The sequence below is a fragment of the Lichenostomus cassidix genome, chromosome 26, assembly GCF_008360975.1.
Source record: "Lichenostomus cassidix isolate B80296 chromosome 26, HeHo_3.0, whole genome shotgun sequence".
NCBI classification, from domain to species: Eukaryota; Metazoa; Chordata; class Aves; order Passeriformes; family Meliphagidae; genus Lichenostomus; species Lichenostomus cassidix.
The window spans coordinates 2,091,156-2,114,665 of NC_139506.1; the positions used below are offsets into that span (position 1 = coordinate 2,091,156).

General features: G+C 56.4%; 2 protein-coding genes across 9 annotated transcripts; both read left to right on the forward strand.

Moving 5' to 3' along the window:
* Nucleotides 1–1,075: 1,075 nt before the first annotated feature.
* On the forward strand, nt 1,076–5,297 carry CDKN1A (cyclin dependent kinase inhibitor 1A). The gene is made up of 3 exons (XM_085082834.1): nt 1,076–1,106; nt 3,510–3,917; nt 4,640–5,297. The coding sequence occupies exons 2-3, from the start codon at nt 3,518–3,520 to the stop codon at nt 4,687–4,689; spliced, it is 450 nt and encodes a 149-aa protein (XP_084938960.1). The 5' UTR covers nt 1,076–1,106; nt 3,510–3,517; the 3' UTR covers nt 4,690–5,297.
* A 1,735-nt stretch (nt 5,298–7,032) lies between these two features.
* On the forward strand, nt 7,033–23,051 carry RAB44 (RAB44, member RAS oncogene family). Of its 8 annotated transcripts, none has more exons than XM_085082887.1 (17): nt 7,035–7,204; nt 8,541–8,821; nt 8,910–9,024; nt 9,262–9,436; nt 9,693–9,836; nt 10,165–10,255; nt 10,372–10,467; nt 10,782–10,969; nt 11,354–11,402; nt 11,713–11,807; nt 12,291–13,924; nt 18,425–18,985; nt 19,448–19,529; nt 19,851–19,965; nt 20,631–20,732; nt 21,565–21,641; nt 22,076–23,051. In XM_085082887.1, the coding sequence occupies exons 2-17, from the start codon at nt 8,612–8,614 to the stop codon at nt 22,161–22,163; spliced, it is 3,822 nt and encodes a 1,273-aa protein (XP_084939013.1). In that variant the 5' UTR covers nt 7,035–7,204; nt 8,541–8,611; the 3' UTR covers nt 22,164–23,051. The 8 variants fall into 8 exon arrangements, with proteins under 8 accessions (XP_084939009.1, XP_084939008.1, XP_084939010.1 ...); XM_085082888.1 differs by having other exon boundaries at nt 12,291–13,420; XM_085082889.1 differs by having other exon boundaries at nt 7,036–7,204; nt 12,291–12,676.
* The last annotated feature ends 459 nt before the right edge of the window (nt 23,052–23,510 follow it).

Consider the following 23,510-nt stretch of genomic DNA (forward strand, 5'->3'; position numbering starts at 1 on the left):
CTGCGCATGGACTCGGATGCATTTTCCAGCTAAGCCACAGATCCCCTCAAATCCTTGCCACAGGTCCTGCAGGACATGCACAGACTTGTTCCTGCTGCTCCTCATCCCCGCCTGGACATCTGCAGGACTCACAGCAGCACATCCTGCTCTAAAAGCTTTTTTCCACCCACAGCGGGTGCTGGGGTTCATCTGGTGGAGCAGAGCCAAGCTCGGGGGAGAAACTGCAGTTGGAGAGGCCAGGGATGGCCGGGATGGGCTGGGCAGCGCCTGGGGGCCAGGGGATCATCATCCCACTGTGGCTCTGAGGTTGGCACCCCGAGGGGCTGAGCCACCCCTTCCTTAACCCATTAATCCCTTTCCTACAGTGGCCCGGTGGGTGGGACAGGACCCCCCTGCAGCCGGCTGAACTCCTGCATCTCCTGGCTGCAATGGGGCACCCCAAATCCATTGCTGGGGGATCCCTGTAGCCTCTAGCGAGGAGCTCCCTGCATCCCTTACTGGGGAGTGTCCCTGCACCCCCAAGGAAGGGGATCCCTGTATTCCCTGATGAGGGAGATCCCTGCACCTCCCAGGAAGAAGGGTCCTATATCTCCTGGCTGATGTTTCCCGGTGGTCCCTGATGCAGGGTCCCTGCATGCCCCTGGGAAGGGGTTCCCCATATCCCCTGATGGGGGGTCCCTACATCTCCTAATGGAGGAGTGTCCCTGCACCCCCAAGGAAGGGGGTCTCTGTATCTCCCAACAGGGGTCCCTGTAGACCCTGGCACAAGTCCCTGCTCTCCCCGAGGAAGGGGGTCTCGATGCCCACGGTCTAAGCACGGCCGCTCGCCTCCAGCACCGCTCACATTGCCGGGACCGGGATCCGGGATGGGAGAGGAAGGAGCGGGGGCACACACAGCACCGGGAACAGGGATGGCAGAGGGGTAGGGGGGCACAAACAGGCCCGGTGTCACAAACATGCCCGCCTCGTCTGCAGAGGCGGCGGCCCGGGGCGGGGCCGGAGGGAAATCCCGGGCGGTGCCGCGATCGGTGCTTGGCCCCGCCCCGCCCTGCTCTCCTTAAATAGGCGGAGCGGTGCCGGGCACCGGCAGACGCGGGGAGACGGCGGTGAGTGCGGGCGGGGCCGGGCGGCGGCTGCTCCGGGCGGCGGCTGCTCCGGGCGGCTTCGCGCCTTCGCTGGCCACGGAGGGAGGGCGAGCAACGCTGTCCCCAGAAAGCGCCGCTGTCCCCGGGAAGCGCCGTTGCCTGGAGCGAGGGAAGCGCCGTAGCGGGGGCGGCTGTACCCGGGGCCGTGTCCCCAGCGCGGGGAGGGAGCGGGGCTCGCCCGGTGCCGGGGGTGGCGGTGCTGGGGGTGGCAGTGCTGGGGATGGCGGTGCCGGGGGTGGCAGTGCCGGGGATGGCGGTGCGGAGCCCCCTGGGCGCCCCGGAGCCCCCGAAGGGACGCGGAGCCCTGGGCTGGGCCGCGCTCGCCCCCCGGTGGCGGCAGCGCCGTGCGGGGTGGTTCGGCGCAGGGTGCGGTGCGGTGCGCAGGGTGCGGTGCGGTGCGCTCCCGCCGCCGAGCATCCTGCGGGGCTGGCCGCGGACATGCCAACCCCGTGCCCTCCCCGTGCCAGTGCCCCCCGGGCACATGGTGTCATGAGCGGGGCGTTCTCTGCGCGGGATCCGCGGCTTCAGCCACTCGCGGGTCTGCGTGCCCCCAGCCCTGCCTGCTCGCCCAGCCTTCCCCAAACTGGTGTGACTGGTCCTGGGTGCCGCAGGTGTCTGTGGAGCCCAGACGGGTGTCACCCCAGCGGTGCCCTCATCACCCAGCTCGGCTGGGAGAGGTTTTAGCGGGGCTGTGCACCTGCCGCTGCCTCGCCCGGATCTTGGGGTTCCCGCCCGCCTGCCGGGAGCCTCGAAACTCTGGCTGGGCAGAGGTCGCTGCAAGCGGCGCCAGCCCCAAGGGAGGGGACGATGACCCGGCCTGGTCCCTCCCTCCGTGGTGGCTTTGGCAGTCTGCAGCCATGAGTCAGGGCGAGGGCGTTATCTGGAGGCTCCCGAGTGGCACCTGAGTCGCGCCGGTGAGCTGAGGATGGGGACATCGGCATGTGACGCGGGCCGGGAGGGCTGGGGGGTGTCTGGCCGGGCTGTCAGAACTTGTTCCTCTCCCGCTACCTGCCCGGGCTTGCCTGGACATGCTGGGACTTGCCTGGCAGTGAGGTCACCCTGTTGCGTGCTCACACTGCCCGGAGATAGGAAGCTCGATTGCTATTTTTACTCAGGGATGCTGAGTCTGAGCACAGGGTGGCTCCAGGGACGGAGTGTGGCCTCCCCAGCCCCTGAGCTGGGGACTGTCCAGCTGCCCCCTGGCACACCGTGCTGGTGCTGTGCCTGGTAATAGGATCATCAAATGGTTAAGGTTGGAAAAGACCTGCAAGATCCCCAACCACTGACTGATCCTCACCTTATCAACTAGGCCGGAGCACGGAGTGCCACAGCCAGTCGTTTCTTGAATGCTTCTATGGATGGAATCTGGGGAAGACAATGGGGCACAGGCAGTCCAGAGGGGCTGCAGGTGCTGAATATGGGGAAATCCTCCCTGCAGGAGGCTGAGAACCCACTTCTTGGGGAAGTTTGGGGATGGGGAGGCTCTTTCGTGGCCTGGCTTTGGGTGTCCCAGATTGGGTGGGCAATGGGAGCTGTGAATCTTCCTTTTCTAAGCTGATTTAATGAGTGTGGCTGTCCCAGCAGGGGCAAGGCTTAGCTCTGAAAACTCAAATCCCAGTGCAGTGCTGACTCTTACCAGCTGGACTCAATCTTGGAGGTGTTTTCCAACCTAAACAATTCTGATTCCGTGTCAAGGTTCCTCATAACCGTGGGTGCAGTGAGGGACCCATTATCCCCACATGTGTTAGGGAAAGGATTGCTCTGATAGAAAGGTTTTGCCACTCCCTGGGAAGGTCAAGGCTTTTGGCACCGATTTGAAAAAAAACAAACAAGGTCTTGTCTCTGGTTACTCAACTCCTTGCAGATAGAGAGGGTGGTTAGCATAGTGGTCAAGCTTGTGGCATGTTCTTGCAGTTGCTTGAAGGTTTCCTTACCACTGGGTCTGGGCTCTTGAGATGAAGAAACTGGGCAGAAAAACATCCTGTTGCTTCACCTGCCCTTGTGCCAACTTGCCTTTGCCTGCATGGAAGTGGGAATGAGGGGCTGTGGATGAAGCCTGTGGCAGCAGGGAGGTGCTGGATGGTCTGACCTGGCAGGGCTTTGCCTGCTGGAGGAGGAATAGGGAATGTGGGAATAGGGAATGTGGGAATGACATCTGCACCTTCCCCATCCTCCTGCTGTGTCTGCCTCAGCCATGCTCTGTTAAAACCCCAAAAGTCAGAGCCCAGATATGTCAGTCCCCTTGCTGCAGAGCCCAGCCCAGCTTGTCCCACCTTGGCTACCATGAGCTTTGCTCTGCTAGCCAGCACTCCCTGTGCTTGCTCCTGTCATCCCAACCCCCTAACTCGCTCTGTTTCCCCACAGCCACCACGATGCCACTGTCCCAGAGCAGGGCTGAGCAGATGCCATGCAGCAGCAAGCTGTGCAGGAACCTCTTTGGCCCCGTGGATCACGAGCAGCTGCAGAATTACTTTGAGGAGGAGATAAGACAGCAGCTGGAAGAAGCTCAGCAGCGCTGGAACTTTGACTTTGAGACGGAGACTCCCCTGGAAGGGCCGTTCAAGTGGGAGAGGATCCTGGTGCCTGAGCCACCGCCCCAGGAGGTTCACAGCCTGGTCGGGGCTGTCACCAGCAGTGACAGCTCCTTGGCCCCCAGGGCTCCCCCCAAGGACTGTGACAGCAGGATTTGCCCTGAGGAGTCCCAGCAGAGCTCGAGCGTTTGCAAGGCTGGCTCTCCGCAGAGCCTGAAACGTGGGCAGACCACGATCAAAGGTGAGAGCTGGGCTTGGTGTCACTCCCTGGGGGCTGGGTGGCACTGATGTCATGGCAAGGTCAGATGGAGGGGACTTGGGTGCCAGAGCCCTGCCTGGCTCGTGGGCTTGGGGAGGGAAGCACCCTCTGTGGATCTCTCTAGGAAAGCAGAGCCCATCTTCCAAGGGGAAAAGGCCACCAAGCAGGTGCCTTTTTGCTGCTGGGGGTTGTGCAGGAGGCTGACATCGATCAGGCTGCTGGGTTTTGTAGCTGAAGATGCCCCTAAATTCATCACCTTCAGTTCCAATGGCCTGACCCAGCCATAGAATCACGGAATGTTAAGGGCTGGAATGGACCTTAAAGATCATCTGGTCAAGGAGACTTTACACTATCCCAGGCTGCTCAAAGCCTTCATCCAATTTGGCTTTGAACTCTTCCAGGCTAGGCTATCCACAACCTCCCTGGGCAGCCTGTGCCTGTGACTCACCACCCTCATAGTAAAAATTCTTCCTAAGAAATTTTTGTCCTCCAAGGTCATGGCCTGGAGTGGAAATGCCGGTGAGGCAAACAGAAGAGATGCTGCAGATCTACAGCTCTGCCCTGCAGCAGCTTTGGGTTGGGGCTGCAGGGTGGAGCCCACCTGGGCTGATTTTGGGGTGCCTCCCTGGGGACACCTCCCTCTCCCTTTGCTCCCAGCAGGCTGGAGACACTTTCCAACCCTTTCCTTTCCTTCTTCCCTCCAGACTTCTACAGTGCCAAGCGGAGAATCGTCCCTGCCCAGCCCAGGCCGTGACTTGCTGGGGCAGCTGGTGACAGCAGGGTGGCCATGGCTGCCCTGCCCTGTGCTCTGTAAGCTGATCTGTACGAAGCAATGTAGAGTCTGTAGTTCCCTATTTATGAGTAGCTCTGGGGTCCTGAAGGGCCTTCACTGTGTGCAATGTTGAGGAGGAGCCCCATGCTGGGGCTGGAGGAGGACTGAGATGAGCATCGTGCTTGTGCCATCCTGCTGTCCCCTGCCTGAGGGCTGGCCCTGGGGGACACTTGTGTCCCAACCACCTGGTGGCACCAGATATCTTTAAGAAAAGTCACGGGTGTGGGTTGTAGAGCCCTGGGACACCCCAGCCCTGAGGACACCCCAGCTGCTGGCACTTGGGGTGACCCTCTGTCCCAGCAGGATGGACCTGAGCACTTGTCATGGGTGGAAGCAGAGTGATGTGGAGGCTGCTCCTTCCCACGGCTGCAGGGAGAGGAAGTTGTGCCCTGGACAGCCCTGCCTTGGGGTGACTCACTGGGACAGCCATGGGGGGACCAGCACTGCCTGGGAGGCTTTGGGATCCCCGGCACTCCACTGCCCCCAAATCCCACTTTCCTGCCGTGTTGTTGGCTTTTCCCCACATTTCTCCTCCCTGGGGAGACCCTGTTCTGCCTCTGTTGGGCTCCTCTAGGAATAACTCCTGCTCACCAGCAGGGATGATGCTGAAATAAGGAATTGTAGCTTGTTTTCCTGGACTTTTTCTCCTTTGGGTCTGGCGGGGAGAGGAGCCTCACCTGGCTCTGCTCTGGGACCAAGGGATGGCCTGGAGCAGAGGCTGTTTTGTTCCAGCACTGAAGGATGAAGTCCCTGCTCCTGAGGGACTTGACACTGTCAGGTCTTGGCACTTTCACGTGGTTCATCTCCTGCTCTGCTGGATTTGGACTCTGGAAATTGGTGCAAGATGGTCCCAGGAAGAAAAGGGACAGGGCTGACCTCCCACCTTGCACCACGATGCACTTTGCTGTCAGTGAAGCTGCCAAGCTCTCAGCACTAAATGTTTATTTATATTTAAAATAATGCTATTAAGTGTATGTGGGGAAAGGGGAAATACCTGTTTGTCTGTAAGTGTTAATTCAGAATAAACACTTGTGGAAGGGAATTCTGGGTTAATGTGGATAATTGTGGATAGTGTGGATAAAGGGTTTGGCTGGGGGAGGAGGGAGTTCTGGGGGTTCCCTCTGGGGATGCAGTCCTGAGCTGGGATCTGCCTTTGGGAGGGCTGAGAGGGATAAAACCTCACCCCAACCCCTGTGCTTGTCCCCATCCCCTGGGGACAGTGGTCTGGTGCTGCCACCATGTCCCCAGCAGAAGGCACTGCCACCTGTGTGGGATGTCCCTGCAGGACCCCTGTGTGAAGGTGGCTCCTCTGCTTCTCTCAGCATTCCCCTTTCCCTCCTGTGTTCCTCCTGACCCTCAGCACACTGTCCCGAGGTACAAGTGGCCACTAGCCACAGGCAAGCTGGTGCCCTTCCTTCCCCCTTGAAAGGGCTGCTGGGTGCCCAGACCCACATGGTGACCCATGCCATGGGGTGGGGACAGAGAGCATGTGGTGGCACTGCTGGGGGAAATGTGGCATATCTTGGGTGGGACTGAGATCTCCTGGGAGTCAGGGATGTCTCTACCACCAGCTGCTTCTTCAGAGCACTGAGCAAAGCCTGGATGCAGACTCAGGTTCTGGTTGATGTGAGAAATGACCTGATATGCAGAGGATCCAGATGAAAATAAAGTTGATGGTGATGAACAGCTGTGTGAGGATCCTGAAAGCATCTGCCTGTCCCCAGAGCATGGGGTGACACCCCTGCAGCCCATGTCCCTTGCCACACAATCACAGCCTTTGAGCTGCTGCTGAGTCAAACCCTACACATTTAGCCCCTGTAATCTTTCCCCTTATGTCAGTCCTTCCAAACCCCTCTGCTGTCACCTCCTGTTTGCCAGGAGCAGTGGCAATGAAGAAAATGAGAAATAGATCAGTGAACCTCCCTTGTCCCTGTCTGTGGGCTCTGGGGAGAGCCAGGGTCTGCTGGGACACTCCAGGACTGTGTCCCCCCAGCTTTGGGATGGTGATGGCTCCCAGCAGCTGAGGAATGGATGGAAACCTCCCAGGTTGTGTTTTGCTGCTCCCACCCAGCCTGGCCTCAGCACCTCCCAGCCCTGGACCATGGCAGACAAGGAAAGGATGGGGACTTTGCTGCCATTCTTGATGGCACTGGCTTGGGATCTGGGGATTTTGGGGGGACAATGACACACTGGTGGGTCCTCCCCACGCCCCAGGCACAAGGCAGCAAACAGGAAGTGTGTGAGCACCGGCAGTTGAGTGTCACCCGAAAACGGAAAGTGCCTTGAGTAAGAGAGATGACAGCCAGGGCTTGGGGTGGCTCCAGCGCCCTCGGGGTGAGACCAGCATCCCCCTGAGCTGGGACCAGCATTCCCCTGAGCTGGGCACCTCTCAGCCTCCTGTGCCCCCACTGAGCATCCCCCTTGGCACACGGGAAGGGTAAGTGAGACCTGCTGCTCCGGGGATAGCTTGGGCATCACCTGAAGAAACAGAAAAGTGAGGGACATAAGGGTTTTTTCTTGCTGTTGGTGATCCAAGGGGGCTTTTTCTTGCTGTTGGTGATCCAAGGGGGTTTTTCTTGCTGTTGGTGATCCAAGGGGGCTTTTTCTCGCTGCCTGTGGGGGACTATGGCTGAGGGCCCTTTTCTGATGGCTGGGAGCAGCTCAGGGTGCTGTGGAGGGAGGCAGGGCACTGGGTGATGCCATGGGGGCCCTGCTTGGCTGGGGGAGCACAATTCCCATCCCAGCCCCCTGCTTGTCCCCTGCCTCCCTCGTGCTGTGGGCTCAGCTCACCTGCCCTGGGGCTGGGACAGGGAACCAGGGCCTTCCCCATGCCTTAAACAACCCCCCTGCCCCCCAGAGCTCCCACTTGTGCTGTCCTAGAGGCTGGGACCACCAGAAAGGTGTTCCTGGTCCTGTGCGACTCCAGCAACTCCACAAGACCCTCTTGCTTTAAGGGTTTGGGGCCAGTTTTGGGGCTGTTCCCACATTTCCTATGCCCAGTGGGATTCAGCAGGATCACTGTTTCTCACTGCAAAAGGAAGGGGGCAGAGGGCTGGGGGAGCTGGGGGTCTCCCCAGGCTGGGAGAGGAGAGCTGGGCTCAGGCAGATCGAGCACAGCCCCAGCTCTGCGTCACCTCTCCCCACAGCTGTGGTTTCCTTCCCTCGCTGTTTCAGCTTTTTCACACAGAGAACAACCCCTCTCAGGGGCAGCACGGTGACTGCTGGTGACACAGCCACCCACCCAGGCTGGGGAGAGGGCACTGGGGGGTCCCCAGCCCAGGCCCCACAACCTGGGTGAGCAGCAGAGAAATGGAAACGTCCCAGAGCTGCACGCCCTCTCCCCGGAGGTGACTCACGGCTGTGAAAACTGGGGGAGGAATTTGAAAAGCTGCTGCTGAGCTCTGAGAAGGCAGGTGGAACCAGCACGTCTTTCTCAGACCTCCAGCATCGCCTTGGCTGGTCCTCTGCTGGTGTCACCTCCTGGCTGTGTCACCTCCTGGGTGACCCTGTGCATCCTCCACGGCGGGGGAAGAGCATGGGAGATTTGGGATGGATGTTTGGGTGGTGGCAGGAGAAGCTGCTGGCCAGGTGGGAGCTGGGCTGGGAGCCCCTGGCATGGCTGGGGCAGATCCAGCTCTGTTTGCATTGCGCAATCGGAGATAAGGGCTTTGCTTCCCTTCCTGTTGCCAAACCCTTCTCAGCAGTCAGGCTTTGGCCCCTGACAGCAGCAAAATGAATTCCCAACGTGGTCCCTCTCTGCTGTCTCCCACCAGGCAGGAGCAAAGGTCCCCAGTGAGGAGAGGGCCAGCCGAGGCTCAGCATCCACCGGTGTCCCCAACCAGCCATGTCCGAGCGCCGTGTGGCCAGCAAGGGTCGGCGCTTGGGCTCCAGCCGGCGCAAGCAGCTGCAGGAAAGCTCCAGGGAGGCCTCAGCACCAGCGCCTGGCCCTGGAGAGGAGCCACCCTGGGCATCTGAAGTAGTGCAGAGGGTGCAGCACTTCCTCAGCAGCAGGGACACGGAGCAGGCAGGATTTGTCACCCAGCAGGACATACAGGTGAGGATGGGGTTCTCTCCTAGCACTGCTGGGGTGGCTGGAGAAGGTGTGATGGGTGGGTTTTTACCCTGATTTGCTTTGGTTCTAGAAACTGCAGGAGGAAGGTTTCCCATGCAGCACGGAGGAGCTGGAGCTCGTGTTCCATGGGCTGGATGCCGCTGGCACCGGGCGGGTGGGCACTGAGGAGTTCACAGCTGGACTCCGTAAGTGCAGCCTGGGCTCATCCTGGGTGTCCCAGTGCTCTCCTGGGGGTGTGAAATGCTGCCCTTGCTGTGGAGCACAGGATAAATAATCCCCATGGCCAGGTCTCAGCCCGTGGCTCACCTGCTGTGAGGTCCTGTTGTGCCAAAGTGCTTTGTTAAGCCATGGAGGGGGAAGTGCTGGGGTTTGGGCTTTGCTGTTGCTCCAGCTGGGCACTGAGGATTTGGGATATCTATCAGCAGGGCAGTTCCTGAGCTCCCAAAACGTTGCCAGGGAGCACCGGCGTCGGAAAACAGCATCGCGGAGGGTGCGGCTGGTCATCCCCAGCCCGGCGCTGGAAGGGGTGGACAGCGAGGAGCGCAGACACTTTGCAGCCTTCATGGAGCAGCTGGGCACAGACAACATCTCTGAGGAGTAAGTGCCCTGCTGGGCACCCATGGGATCCTGCAGGATGGATGGAGAGGGAAAGGCTTGGAGGTCCCCAGGCAGGCAGGGAGCCCAGAAATGTCTGGAGGTGCCTTTGGCCCAAGCACAGGAGCAGGGAACAGGGTCAGAGTGACCCCAGTGCTCATCTGTGCTCACACACTCAAAATGGGTGAGTGAAAGGACCCAGCTGGCCTGACTTTGGGGATTCTGGGGATGCTCACCCCAAACACCTCTTTCCCTGCAGGCAGGAGATCTGGCAGCTCTGGGTGAAGCTCCGGCAGGATGAGCCCCAGCTCCTGGACAACCTGGAGGGCTTCCTGGCCAAGATGAGGCATCGCATCCAAGATGCCAGGAGCAAGAAGGAGGCTTTGGAGCTGACTCTGAACAAGTGAGTCACCCCAGGGATGGCACAGGGAGGATGGGGACAGGGATGGAACCCTGGAGGGCCATCCCAGCCGTGGGGAGAAACCCGGGTGCTTTCAGCATCTCCACCAGTGGCTGGAGCAGAGGTTTTGCCGATGTTTGGGGTCGGGCTCCCTCTACAGTCATGGATGGGATGGCAAAAGGGCTGGGCTCGGACTGCCGAACACATCCCTGCTGGTGACCCCTGCAGGCAAACCCAGCCCGGCCTGCAGCTCCCGCGGGCACTGTGGGGTCCCAAGGCCTGCATTCCCGGGAGGAGGGTCTGACACCCTCCTGCCCCGCTGTCCCCACAGGCGGGTGGCTGAGCACGACAAGGATGTGCAGCAGCTCTGTGAAGTGCTGGAGCAGCAGATCCAGCAGGAACAGCTGCGGCTGCAGCAGCAGGTGGGTCACTGTCTGCTCCTCTCCCCCTGCTGCCCATACCGGGGGGATCCAGCACCCCAAACCCCCTCGGCAGCTCCTGAAGGATGACAGGGTGCCAATGTCCTTGTGCCACCCAGAGCGTGGCCAGGAGCCACCAGCAGGGCGAGGAGCTGCAGCGAGTGCTGGACGCCAGCGAGAGGGAGGTGCAGCGCTTGGTCTCAGCACAGATGGAGGTGGGCTGACCCCAAAAACACCCCTGTGTGTGTTAGAGGATCTCTGGGCTGTGCTGTAACAACCCCACGGGGTTACACAGCTGATCCCAGTGTGTCCCTGCCAGCCCTGCTGCAGGCTGTCACACAGGAGCCTCAACACCACCTTTGCCACCCCCATCCCCACACTCCCATCCACCCTCAGAGGACACGAGTTGAGTTTCCTACCCACCATCCCCAGGGAGGGGTAATTCACCCCCTGATCTGGAGGAGATGTTATTAATTGCCATGCATGGGAATTTTGGAGGGCTGAGAGTGTCCTGGCTGTTATCCCCCAGCTGGAGCGGCGCTGCCACAGCCTCCACAGCTCCCAGCAAGTCACCAGCACGGAAAACCAGCAGCTGCAGGAGAGCAACCAGGCACTGGAGCATCACCTGCAGCACCTGCACCAGCAGCTGCAGCACACCCAGGGCCGCCTGAGGACAATGAGGGCTACAGTGGCTTGGGAGCAGCGGGGGGAGCCCAGGTGAGCAGCCGAGTGACCCTGGGTCACCCATGCATCCACATAGATGTAATTCCCTCCTGGATGGGGAATGAGCTGGATGGGCACTGGCCATCACAGTGCTGCAGTGCCCTCCACAGCACAGGTAGATCGTGGCTTGGGGTGCAAAGCACCAGAGAAAAGGTAGGATATCAGCACTGTGCACTGGACATGTCCCTGCAGGGCAGTGCCAGAGAGGTGGGCTGTCCTTCACCCAGGAGGGCTCAGAGGGACTGATCCAAGCGGTGTGGGTGTTGCTGTCCTGCTCTATCACTGCCCTGGGGGCTGAGGACCACTCCTTCTTGGGAAGGAGTAGATGTGGGGAGGAGGATGCAGTTCTGTTTTGACCCTTGTGCTCTGTGTTTGCAGGGACAGAGTGGTGGCAGAGCTCCCCATCGAGGTGCCAACGTCCCCACAGGTACTTCAGCTGGGTGTGTGGGGACAAGACAGGCAGCCCACACTCCAGGGCCTTGTGCTATTCTGTCTGGGACTGCTGGGGAGCCTGAGAGCACAGGATGCTCCTGCAGCACTGCCTCCCCTAAAAACCTTCTCAAACTGGGTCAGCACAGATGTTTGGGGAGGGAGGGAGTTGCAACACCTTAGTTCTAGTACCCCAAGATTTTGGGTGGGCACAGCTGGATACCTGCCAGAGAACTCCTCATTGTTTCAGGTGGATATGCTCCCTCACTGAGAGTTTTTCTCTCTCCTCTTCCCACTGTTTCCTGCAGCTGAGTCCGGGGAAGAGCGAGAAGTTTCGCTCCGAGATGCGGATCAGGCTGGGATCGCAGAGCGGAGAGAGCAAAGCCAAGAGCACCCACCAAGTGTAAGGGCTCCTGCTGCTCCCCTGTGTGCCCCAGGGTCTGTGAGATGGGGCTGAGCTCAGGCCCTCCCTCCACCCTCCCCAGGCAAACCATGATTTTCTGTCCTTTTAACACTCCTCTCCCACCCACTCATCTCTCACCCTGGAGATCCCATCTCTTATCCCAGCTCATCCCTCCCTTGGCACAGGAACTTGCTGTACCTGGCTAAAGTTGTCTTTTCATGTCTGATAATGCCAATATGGGTACTGGGAAGAGGCCAGGATACAGCCCCAGGTCTGGCTCTCTGCACATCTATCCCCCTTTTCCCTGCCCCCATTGCTGCCTGTGTGAACCCCAAGTGCACCCAGAGGGGAAATAAAATCAAGATCAGAGAAGAATGGGGTGGGGCTGTAGATCAGAGACCCTCTGGGACTGACCAGGGATGGGAGGGAGCTGGAGCCTGACCTGGGAGCTGGTTCATTGCCCCCATTTTCTGCCCTTTCCAGGGTTTGGGAAATGCTGCCAGCAGAAATCAGCCTTTCAGGAGCCCCACAGGAAGCGAGCTCTGCAGAAGAGAACCCCTTCCCAGAATCTCTGAAAGAGGAACGTTTCTCTGACCAAAGCTCTTTGCTAAGAGAGATGAATGATGCAATAGCAGCTCTGACCAAACATCTCAAAGCACAGGCACCGGGTGCTCTCCCTGCCCCATCAGACACCCCCTGTCACCCCTGGGATGATGCTGAGCCCCAAACGGGGCCAGAGGCAGCCACAGCCCGTGGAACCCCTGAGGTCCTGCAGGAGAACCTCCCTGGCCACGTCCATCATGAGCTGCTTGAAGGAGACCTGCAAGAGGGAGAAGCCACAGCTGAGCTTCCGGATGTGACACAGGCTGGTGCGTCCACTGGAGCTGGGCAGCACACAGCTCAGGAGCCAGGAGCAGAGCAGGGACAGAGCCCAGAGGAGGCACAGAGGATGTTATTCCTGCAGGGAAAGGGTGCTGGTGTGGAGGAGATGGTGCTAAATGTGGCTGAGCATCTGGGAGAGAGCACGGGGGCAGGAGAGCAGGTGCTGATGGAGGTGGAGGGAGCAGGGGCAGGGTGGACGCAGGAAAAAACAGGTTGGGAAAAACCACAGCTCCTGGGAGAAGCTGAGGAAGTGGAGATCAACCAGGGAGAAAATTTGGAAGCAGGTCTGGGGCCGCCTGAGACTGAGCAGGAAGGTGTGGCAGTGGGACAGTGCCTTGCCAGGGAAGAGCTCCAGGCAGCTGGAATTCTGGGGGGATGTGTGCAGGGCCCAGACACAGCACTGCAGGAATGGGCTGAGCCATCATTGGGGCTCCCTGAGAAACTGCAAACTGAGCTGGGAGAGCACTTGCAGCCAGAGCCACCATCGTGGGGTGAGGCACAAGTGGAAGCAGCCCGTGGGGATGGTGTCCCCGAGGTGACAGTGGCTCCAGGCCCGGGCGTGCTGCAGGAGTTTGCCAGTGCAGAGGTGCAGCCCCGGGGAGAGACTGCAAACTCCAAAGTGCTGGAAGTGCTGCCAGCCCAAGTTGAGTGTGCAGGGAGCAGCAGAGCCGGGGACGAGGAAGAGGAGGTGGAGGAAGCAGAGCCCAGGGAGGCAGAGCAGCAGCTGCAGGGTGAGTGTGCAAGGGGAGGTGCAGGGTGGGCAGGGAGCTCAGGTGCTCAGGAGCTGCTGGCAGCGGCTGTGCCACCCACCCTCGGGCAGGAAGGAGGAGTGGGAACTGATGTGGAGCTGCTGGAGGCCCAGAGCAGTGACACCAATGTGGCAGAGGTTGAGGCAGATCTGCAGGTCTCAAGCAGGGCTGGATCCCCAGGGACACAGCAGGAAGGGAGTGTGGATCCAGGTGTGCAACTGGAAAAGGAGGATAAAGCAGAGTTGGGGCTGGGAGAAGAAATGGGGGCTGCTGCAGTGCACAGTGAAGGTCCTTCCTCAGCAGAAGCACCTGTGGGCAGCCCAGACTTGTGTGGGCTGCTCCCAGTTAAGTCTGAGGCACTGGAACTGGTGGAGGCAGATCTGCAGCTGTGTGGGGAGCTCAGCCCAGGAACACCCCAGGGAGGCAAGGGTGGAAGAGACATTCAGCTCCAAGAGGATGAGGAAGAGGATGGGGCACAGGAGCAAGGTGAGCATGGGCTACTACTCAAGCCAGTTCCTCATTCCAATGGAGTGACCTTGGGCCAGGGAGAGGGGGTTGGTGAAGGTTTACAACTACAGGAAAAGGGTGAAAGCCTGGACACTGTTGAGGACCAGAACAGTGGTGCCAATGTGCAGCTGATTGCAGAGCAGGGTGAGCTCAGAGTGACCCCAGGAGGGAGCACAGAGGCAGATCTGCAGCTCGGGGTTGAGGCTGGATCCCCAGGGACAGAGCAGGGAGGGAGTGTAGCTTCAGAGATACAGCCCCTGGATCAGGTTAATAAAGCAGAATTAGTGGAAGTGGAGACGCAGGATGCCCAGGAAGACATGCAGCTGTCGGAGAGTTTCAGCTCAGGAGTTCCATGGGGAGGAGAAATTGGAACAGATGTTCATCTCAAGGAGGAGGAGAATGGGGCACAGGGACAGGGTGAGTGTGAGCTGTCACATGAACCTGTGCTTGATCTGCAGGGATCAGGGGTCAGGCAGGGAGAGGAGGCTGCAGAAGACATGCAAGCACAAGGAGAGGCTGAAAGCCTGAACACCATTGAGGAACAGAGCAGTGGTGCCAATGAGCAGCAGCTGACTGCAGAGGAGGAAGAGCTCAGAGTGACCCCAGGAGGGAGCACAGAGGCAGATCTGCAGCCCTTGCGTGAGACTGACTCCCCAGGGACAGAGCAGGGAGAGAGTGTGGCTGCAGATGTGCATTCCCTGGATCAGGTGGATAAAACAGAGGTTTTGGAAATGAAGATGGAGGATGTCCAGGAAGATACAATGTTCCATGAGGGTCTCAGCCCAGGAGGCCCATGGGGAGGGCAATGTGGAACAAATGCTCATCCCGAGGAGGAGGAGCAGGATGAGGCACAAGGACAGGGTGAGTGTGACCTGTCACACAAACCTGTGCTTGATCTGCAGGGAGCAGGAGTTGGTCAGGGAGAGGGCACTGCGGCAGGTCTACAAGCAGGCAAAGAGGCTGAAAGTCTGGACATGCTGGAGGACCAGAGCACTGATGCCAATGTGCAGCTGATTGCAGGGAGGAATGAGCTCAAATCAGCCTCGGGAGAAAGCACAGAGGCAGATCTACAGCTCCTGTGTGTGACTGACTCCCAGGACACAGAGCAGGGAGGGAATGTGGTTCCAGATGTGCATCCCCTGGATCAGGTGGGTGAAGCAGAGTCAGTGGAAATGGAGGCAGAGGACTCCTGGAGAGACACTCAGCTGTGTGTGGGTGCCAGCCCAGAAACCCCCCAAGCAGAGGGGGATAGTTCAGTTGTGCAGCCCAGGGATGGGGCTGGGGACTGGGGACAGGGTGAGCATGGGCTGGGGCAGGAGCTTGTGCCTCACCCCTCTGCAGTGAGCATCAGGCAGAGAAGGGAGACTGATGCAGGTGTGCAGCCGTGGGATGAGATTGCAATGCTGGACACTGATGAGGACCAGAGCAGTGGTGCCAATGTGCAGCTGATTGCAGAGCAGGGTGAGCTCAGAGTGACCCAGGGAGGGAGCACAGAGGCAGATCTGCAGCTCATGGGTGAGGCTGGATCCCCAGGGACAGAGCAGGGAGGGAGTGTGGATTCAGAGGTGCAGCTCCTGGATCAGCTCAATAAAGCAGAGTTGGTGGAAGTGGAGGCAGAGGATGCTCAGGAAGACATGCAGCTGTCTGAGAGTCTCAACTCAGGAGTCCCATGGGGAGGAGAAATTGGAACAGATGGTCAGATTGAGGAGGAGGAGAATGGGGCACAAGGACAGGGTGAGTGTGAGCTGTCACATGAACCTGTGCTTGATCTGCAGGGATCAGGGGTCAGGCAGGGAGAGGGGGCTGCAGAAGACATGCAAGCACAAGGAGAGGCTGAAAGCCTGAACACCATTGAGGAACAGAGCAGTGGTGCCAATGAGCAGCAGCTGACTGCAGAGGAGGAAGAGCTCAGAGTGACCCCAGGAGGGAGCACAGAGGCAGATCTGCAGCCCTTGGGTGGGACAGACTCCCCAGGGACAGAGCAGGGAGAGAGTGTGGCTGCAGATGTGCATTTCCTGGATCAGGTGGATAAAATAGAGGTTTTGGAAATGAAGGTAGAGGATGTCCAGGAAGATACAACGTTCCATGAGCATCTCAGCCCAGGAGGCCCATGGGGAGGGCAATGTGGAACAAATGCTCATCCCGAGGAGGAGAAGGAGAAGGAGGAGCAGGATGGGGCACAAGGACAGGGTGAGTGTGACCTGTCACACAAACCTGTGCTTGATCTGCAGGGAGCAGGAGTCGGTCAGGGAGAGGGATCTGGGGCAGATCTACAAGCAGGCAAAGAGGCTGAAAGTCTGGACATGCTGGAGGACCAGAGCACTGATGCCAATGTGCAGCTGATTGCAGGGAGGAATGAGCTCAAATCAGCCTCGGGAGAAAGCACAGAGGCAGATCTGCAGCCCCTGAGTGTGACTGACTCCCAGGGCACAGAGCAGGGAGGGAATGTGGCTCCAGATGTGCATCCCCTGGATCAGGTGGGTGAAGCAGAGTCAGTGGAAATGGAGGCAGAGGACTCCTGGAGAGACACTCAGCTGTGTGTGGGTGCCAGCCCAGAAACCCCCCAAGCAGAGGAGGATAGTTCAGCTGTGCAGCCCAGGGATGGGGCTGGGGACTGGGGACAGGGTGAGCATGGGCTGGGGCAGGAGCTTGTGCCTCACCCCTCTGCAGTGAGCAGCAGGCAGAGAAGGGAGACTGATGCAGGTGTGCAGCCGTGGGATGAGATTGCAATGCTGGACACTGTTGGGGATCAGAGCAGTGGTGCCAATGTGCAGCTGATTGCAGAGCAGGGTGAGCTCAGAGTGACCCCGGGAGGGAGCACAGAGGCAGATCTGCAGCTCATGGGTGAGGCTGGATCCCCAGGGACAGAGCAGGGAGGGAGTGTGGATTCAGAGGTGCAGCTCCTGGATCAGGTGGCTAAAGCAGAATTAGTGGAAGTGGAGGCAGAGGATGCCCAGGAAGACATGCAGCTGTGTGAAGGTCTCAGCCCAGCGTCTCCATGGGGAGGGGAGGGTGGAACAGCCCTTCAGATGGAAGAGGTGGAGGAGGATGGGGGACAAGAGCAAGGTGAGCATGGGCTGCCACATGAGCCAGTGTCTAATCCTGAAGGTGTGACCTTGGGCCAGGAAGAGGGGGCTGGTGCTGGTCTACAGCCAGAGAAAGAGGCTGAAAGCCTGGACACTGTTGTGGACCAGAGCAGTGGTGCCAATGAACAGCTAATTGCAGAGGAGGAAGAGCTCAGAGTGACTCCGGGAGGGAGCACAGAGGCAGATCTGCAGCCCTTGGGTGAGACTGACTCCCCAGGGACAGAGCAGGGAGGGAGTGTGGATTCAGAGGTGCAGCTCCTGGATCAGGTCAATAAAGCAGAGTTAGTGGAAGTGGAGGGAGAGGATGCCCAGGCTGATCTGCTGCTGTGTGAGAGTCTCAGATCAGGAGCTCAACAGGGAGGAGAAATTGGAACAGATGTTCAGATTGAGGAGGAGGAGGAGGACAAGAAGGAGGATGGGGCACAAGGACAGGGTGAGTGTGAACTGTCACATGAGCCTGTCCTTCATCTGCAGAGATCAAGAGTTGGGCAGACAGTGGGGATTGGTGCTGGTGTGCAACTGTGGGAAGAGGCTGAAAGCCTGGACACTACTGAGGACCAGAGCAGTGATGCCAGTGTGCAGCTGCTTACAGAGGGGAATGAGCTCAAATCAGCCTCAGGAGAAAGCCTGGGATCTCAGAGGGTAGGGGAGGGTGGAACAGCCATTCAGATTGAGGAGGATGGGGCACAAGGACAGGGTGAGCATGCACTGCCACAGGAGTCTGTGCTTGATCCCCAGGGAGCAGGACACAGACAGGGAGAAGGGGTTGAGGCAGGACTACAACCACAGGAGGAGGCTGAAAGCCTGGACACACTGGAGGCCCAGAGCACTGATGCTGATGTGCAGCTGGAGCAGCAGGAGCCCAGATCAGGCTCAGGAGGGAGCAGGGAGGCAGATCTGACACCTCTGGGTGTAGCTGGGATGTGGGAAGGACAGCAGAGCCTGACTCCAGGTTCAGAGGGAGGTCTGACTGCAGCTCCCACTGCAGACCCATGGGAAGGAGCTGCTGCTGCACATGTGGTCCCTCCAGCTGAGGCTGCTTTGTGTCCTGAGCCTGTCACTGCTGCAGAGGGGCCTGGTCTGGAAACAAAACTGGGAGCATGCTTTGGTCCTGAGGGGCAGATCCTGGAGGACACCCAGGCACTGGAATCACTGCAGGCAGAGAGAGCTGCTGCAGAGGGGAAGCCTCTGGATGGAGCTCACAGTCTGGGAGTGGCACAGGGAGAGAGGCTGGAGGCAGGGGTGAGGAATGCAGGGAAAACTCAGGGTCTAGGATTAAACCAGGGCCATGATGATGCTGTGCCAGCATTGGCCTCCCTGGTCTCTGAGGTGCCACCACAAAGCAGCACCCTAAAGCTGGAAACAATGATGCAGGAGGATGTTCTCATTCCAGATGTGTGGCGGCTCTGTGCCCCGGGACAGGCAGCCCAAAGGGAGCTTCAGGAACAGGTTTCAGCACAGGGACATGAGGGGAGGCTTCCCACAACGGCCCCACAGCTGGACAGGGAGACACCACACGCGATGGAACCAGAGCATGCAGCTGCTGAACCTGCTGGGCCTCCGAAGCAAGAGGTGCCATCAGCATCAGCACTGCACACGACAGTGAGACCAGAAGGTGCTGGGAGTGAGCAGCTGGGGATGATCCTCAGAGATAACTCACTGGGGCAAAGGCAGCCCTTGGGAGAACAGAGAAAAGATGTCAGTGTTGGTCAACGAGAGAAGATGCAAGAGTTTGGTCAGAAAATGAGCCAGGAGGGTGAGCCTAGCCCAGCAGAGCCAGGGGCTGTGACTGCAGGTGGGGCAGGAGATGCCCAGAGGAGTTGTCCTAAAGCTGCCCAGGACCCAGACCACCTCTACAACGTGCTGTTTGTCGGGGACTCCCACGTGGGCAAAACGTCGTTCCTGTATCGCCTGCACGCCGACACCTTCAACCCTCACCTCAGTGCCACTGTGGGTAGGTCTCCTCCAGCCCCTCTCCAAGCCCTCCCTTGGATCACCACTGCAATTCCCTTTCCTCCACCCCACAAGCTGCTGGTGGTGACCACATGCCTGCCACAGCTCACGTCAAAAGTGTTGTACAACCTGTCCCCAGGGGCCAAGCTGAACCACCAACTCCCCACGCCTGGATGCTCATGGGCAGGAAATGCTGCTCCTCCTTGCCCTTCCCAGGGCACCAGTGACAGTGGCCCAGTGTTTTCCTCTCTGCTTTGCCTTTCAGCTCCATTCTCCTCTCTTCACCAACATGGTTTTATTCATCATGAGATTAGAGATCTTCCCAAAATCCAGAGGTTCACTTGGGAACCGACCCCTGGAGCTGCAGCCTCAGACCACCCTGCACTGTGTTCCTTCATCCATCCATCCTCTGTCACAGGGAAGAGCTCTACAGTATCAAAATATTCCCTTTTGTGTGTTCCAGGACTGGATTATCAGATCAAAAACCTCGTTGTGGATAACAAGCGCTTTGCTCTCCGCCTGTGGGACTCAGCTGGTCAGGAAAGGTGAGGAGCTGTGCTGCTTAAGGACACAACCTGGGGTTTTCTTTTTCCTGGTAGTTTAGGGGCAATGATTATTCTATTGCTAAGCAAAGGTGAGGTTGCTCAAGGAGGGACTCTGTACAGTATGTGATCTGATAAAACATAATAAAGGAAGTAATTAAGATAAAACTGGCACTCAGGCTGCTCCTATGGCCCCCACCATTGGGACAAAAGCCAAATCTGGGGTTTGTAGACCTGCATTCCCACCTTTTCCACTAGGATTTCACATCATTCCTAGTCAGAACCTTCTCAGACCACACTGGTGACCATCTAAACTGCCCGCAGGTACCGCAGCATGACCAAGCAGTTCTTCCGGAAGGCGGACGGGGTGGTGCTGATGTACGACATCACCTCCGAGTACTCCTTCTCCGACGTGCGCTACTGGCTCAGCTGCATCCAGGTGGGTGCGGTCCGATGTCTGGGAACTGCTGGGTGTGGCCACGCCCTTGGGAAAGGGTATTCTGCATCGCTTCGGTTAGAAAATAATTTTTCTTGGAGGATTTAAGTCAATTTTCACATTTTTTACCCTAACACATTTACACTGTTAGGGTAATGATCAACTCTTAAACAAAATCCAGTGCAGAGGAATGGAAAATATTGGAAGTGATTTGACAGTGCTTTTAGATCAAGAATAGTCCACTCTGAGTCCTGGGAAATGGGAGGTGATTCGAGGCTTATTAAAAACTTCTTGTGAGAGATTTCCAGTGGAGCACAAAGCCAGTGTTTAAAAATGCTGAAGCAAATTAGGTGTTTAAAAATGCTCAGTGCCTGTAAATCCCAGCCAGAGCATCTTCAGAGAGTTGCTGAAGTTGAGCACAAAGTGAATTTATTACAAGGGTAACTCACCCAGTGCTCTGCCCTGTTAATAGACATGGGCAGATGATTTAAGGGGGAAAAATAATTTCTTCAATGCTGTTGAATTTGTTTAAGTATCTAAAGTTTTGTTATCAGCCCAAATCCATGGGTATCAGTCATGGTGATCCAGGGGATGTGTAGACAGTGTGGCCAGCTGGGATTCAAGGAAGATTTTGAAGCTCTCCTGTTCTTCCCCTCTTTATCACTCAGGAAGCAGCAGAGGATGGAGTTGCTGTTCTGCTTCTTGGGAACAAAACCGACTGTGCTGCCCAGAGACAGGTGCCTATGAAGGAGGGGGAATGCTTGGCCAAGGTAGGTGGTGAAGCACAGCCACCCAAGGGTGGCAGGGACAGCTGAGGATGGACACCACCAGCCTGAGGATGTGAAGAAAGGGGAAAGCCCTTAATTTAACCCTCATCCATCAGCAGTCAGCCAAGTGCTCTCTGAACCCACTTCTCACCCTTCCCTGCCTTGCTTTTTTCCCTTTGCCACTTTAATTTTGCCTCAGCACCATCCCAGGAAATTGGTTTATGGAACTGGATTTATAAGTTAAAACATTTTCAGCTCTGCTTATCTTTGCTGTGAAGTGTTGAGTATCTTCCCAGCATCATAAAAAAAATAAACCCACTGAGCACTGTCCTGGTTTAAAGATACTGAAATGATCAAACTTTGATTAATCTTTTCAAATAGAGATGGCTAATAAAAAGTAGGTGAGGAGAATGAGAAGAGTCTCACCTTTACTGAATTAATTACAAACTTCATGGGATTTGGGCCAGAATTCATTGTCAGTTTTACAAATGGAGATGAGGGATAGATGCTTCTTTTCCCAAACTGGTCATTGTCAGGCACAAAAGAGCTGGGAAAATCTAGTTATGTCTCTCTCTGTGTTTGCTTCCATAACCAGAGGGCATCACAAATTCTTCAGTCTGCAGTGTCAGCCTTTTCCTTGGTATTAAAAGTTGGTGTTGTAGCAACCAGAAAAACTCGATTTCACCCTCGTGTTCCAGTAAATAAGTTATTGAGTTGTTTCCTTGATTCCCTCCTGTCTCCCCTTGACTCTGACTGTCCCATAGCTATTTGTTACTACATTAAGCTATTCCAGTGCAAAAACATTACATTTCTATCTGGGGTCTGTGTCTTCCAGGAGCATCAGCTCATGTTTTACGAGTGCAGTGCTGCCTCAGGCCACAACGTCTTCGAGTCCATGGTCAGCTTCATCAGGTGAGACGTGTGCTTGGATTTTTCCAGCTGTCTTCAATTTAATGGGCTCCCTCCCTGCTTCCTTAACTCTAAATACTGGGATGTCACTGTCACTCCACGTGCCCAAATGTCAGGGAAAACTCAGGGCAGCATGTGCTGAGATGAGCACTTACCACTGCCCTAACTTGTCTCTCGAACCATCAGCATTGCAAGATTAATAAAATCCTTTTTGGGATGCTGCTGATTTCCCCCTGGTTTGACTGAAAAAAATTCTGCCTGTGATTTGATTTAGGCTGGAATTTTTAGCAGCATCCACATGGATCACATGGAACTGGAAGGATCCTGATTCCTTTCAGCTGTGCTGAGCCTCCTGTATCAAGGCTTGGCAAGACAAACAGCACAGCAATACAAAATATGGGGGAAATACCTGGATAATTTGCTTCCTTTTCTCCTAGGCTGCTCAAAGGTCGTGAAGATGAATTGAAAAATAAAGCAGAAGAGGTACCAAAGGCACCCCAGAAGAAAAAGGGCTGCTGCTGGTGATGGACAGATCCTCCCCCACTGATCTGAAACTGCAGCAACAGCTAGAAATGCACAAAAACAGCTCTTGGAAACCTTCTCTGCTCCCCTTTACCTTGCCTGATCTTCCTTGGATGCTGAGAGCAAAACTTGCTGTGGGGAACCCCCTGCCATTCCCCCAGCCCTCCAAAATACCTCTTGGGGAACTTTACCACTTTCTTTTAGAGACCAAAAACAGGCCAAGGAGAGAGGTAGAAAAGGAACCCTGCAGGGTCTGAGATGCTGGAACAACACTGGAAGCAGCAGGGAGTAAACCCAAGCTTTGGGATAGAAGAAATGAGAACCTGGAGCTGCCCAAGTGTATAAAACAAGGGAGTTTAGTGCTGTTGGTGCTCTGGGCTGTGAGGACTTCTGCTCTGGCTTTGCAATCTGATTGGGTTTGATCAGGAACAACGAGATATTCAATATATCCTAAATGCACTTAAGTCTTTCCAATTAGGAAAGGTAAAGCTAATTTTTCCCTTTCCTCGTTTATCCTGCCAGTGAGCAGTGATGGGGCTTGATGGAAGCTACTGAATATTTTGCTCAAAATAAATTCAAAAGCCCCAAGAGCACATCCAGGATAATAAGAGGAGAAATGCTTGTAAGAGTTTTTTTCATTTTGTTGCCCCTAGAGCAGATTTCTGAACTATTGCGACAAATCTCAGGCTGGGCAGTAAAGAACTGCTGCATCCTGCCCTTCTGCTCTTTGTGAAGTACTGAATTGGTTTGAAATCCAGCTTGAAAAATCTAAATAAGCACATCACAATTTCAAGGGTTTTTTTGGTTTTGTTTTTTTTTTACAGCTTCACAGAATTGTATTTTTTTCTGCAAAAAGTGATACAGACTAAATAAATCAGAATACAAGTGCTATATTTTAGTTTATTTATATGTTCTGTGTAAATTTCCAGCAGTTCAACAGGTGTATTTAAAGACTGTGCTTACGTGCAGATTTTGGGGAAATAATCCTGCCCAGTTGGGTTTGCTTTTTGTTGCCATTATTGTTTATATGTACACAATGGCAAAGCATAATAGCAGCCAGTTTGTGCTTTAGAAAAATAAAGTGACACCAGGAGTTGGGTTTCTAGTAACACTGTATATTTTCATAGATAATTATATATATTTCATATATATCAGCTTCATATATACCAGTCAGAGTCCAACTTTGCAGTGACTCCAGAATTTCTGAGTCTTTTAGGGATGATTTATTTCCCCTGCACACCCCAATTTATCACTCCAGTACCTCTGTACCCTAAGTCACTATCCCCTGTATCTCCCCTCAACCTGCCTCAAGTAATTTTCCTTTGGCCCATAATTAAAACACCTTATTTT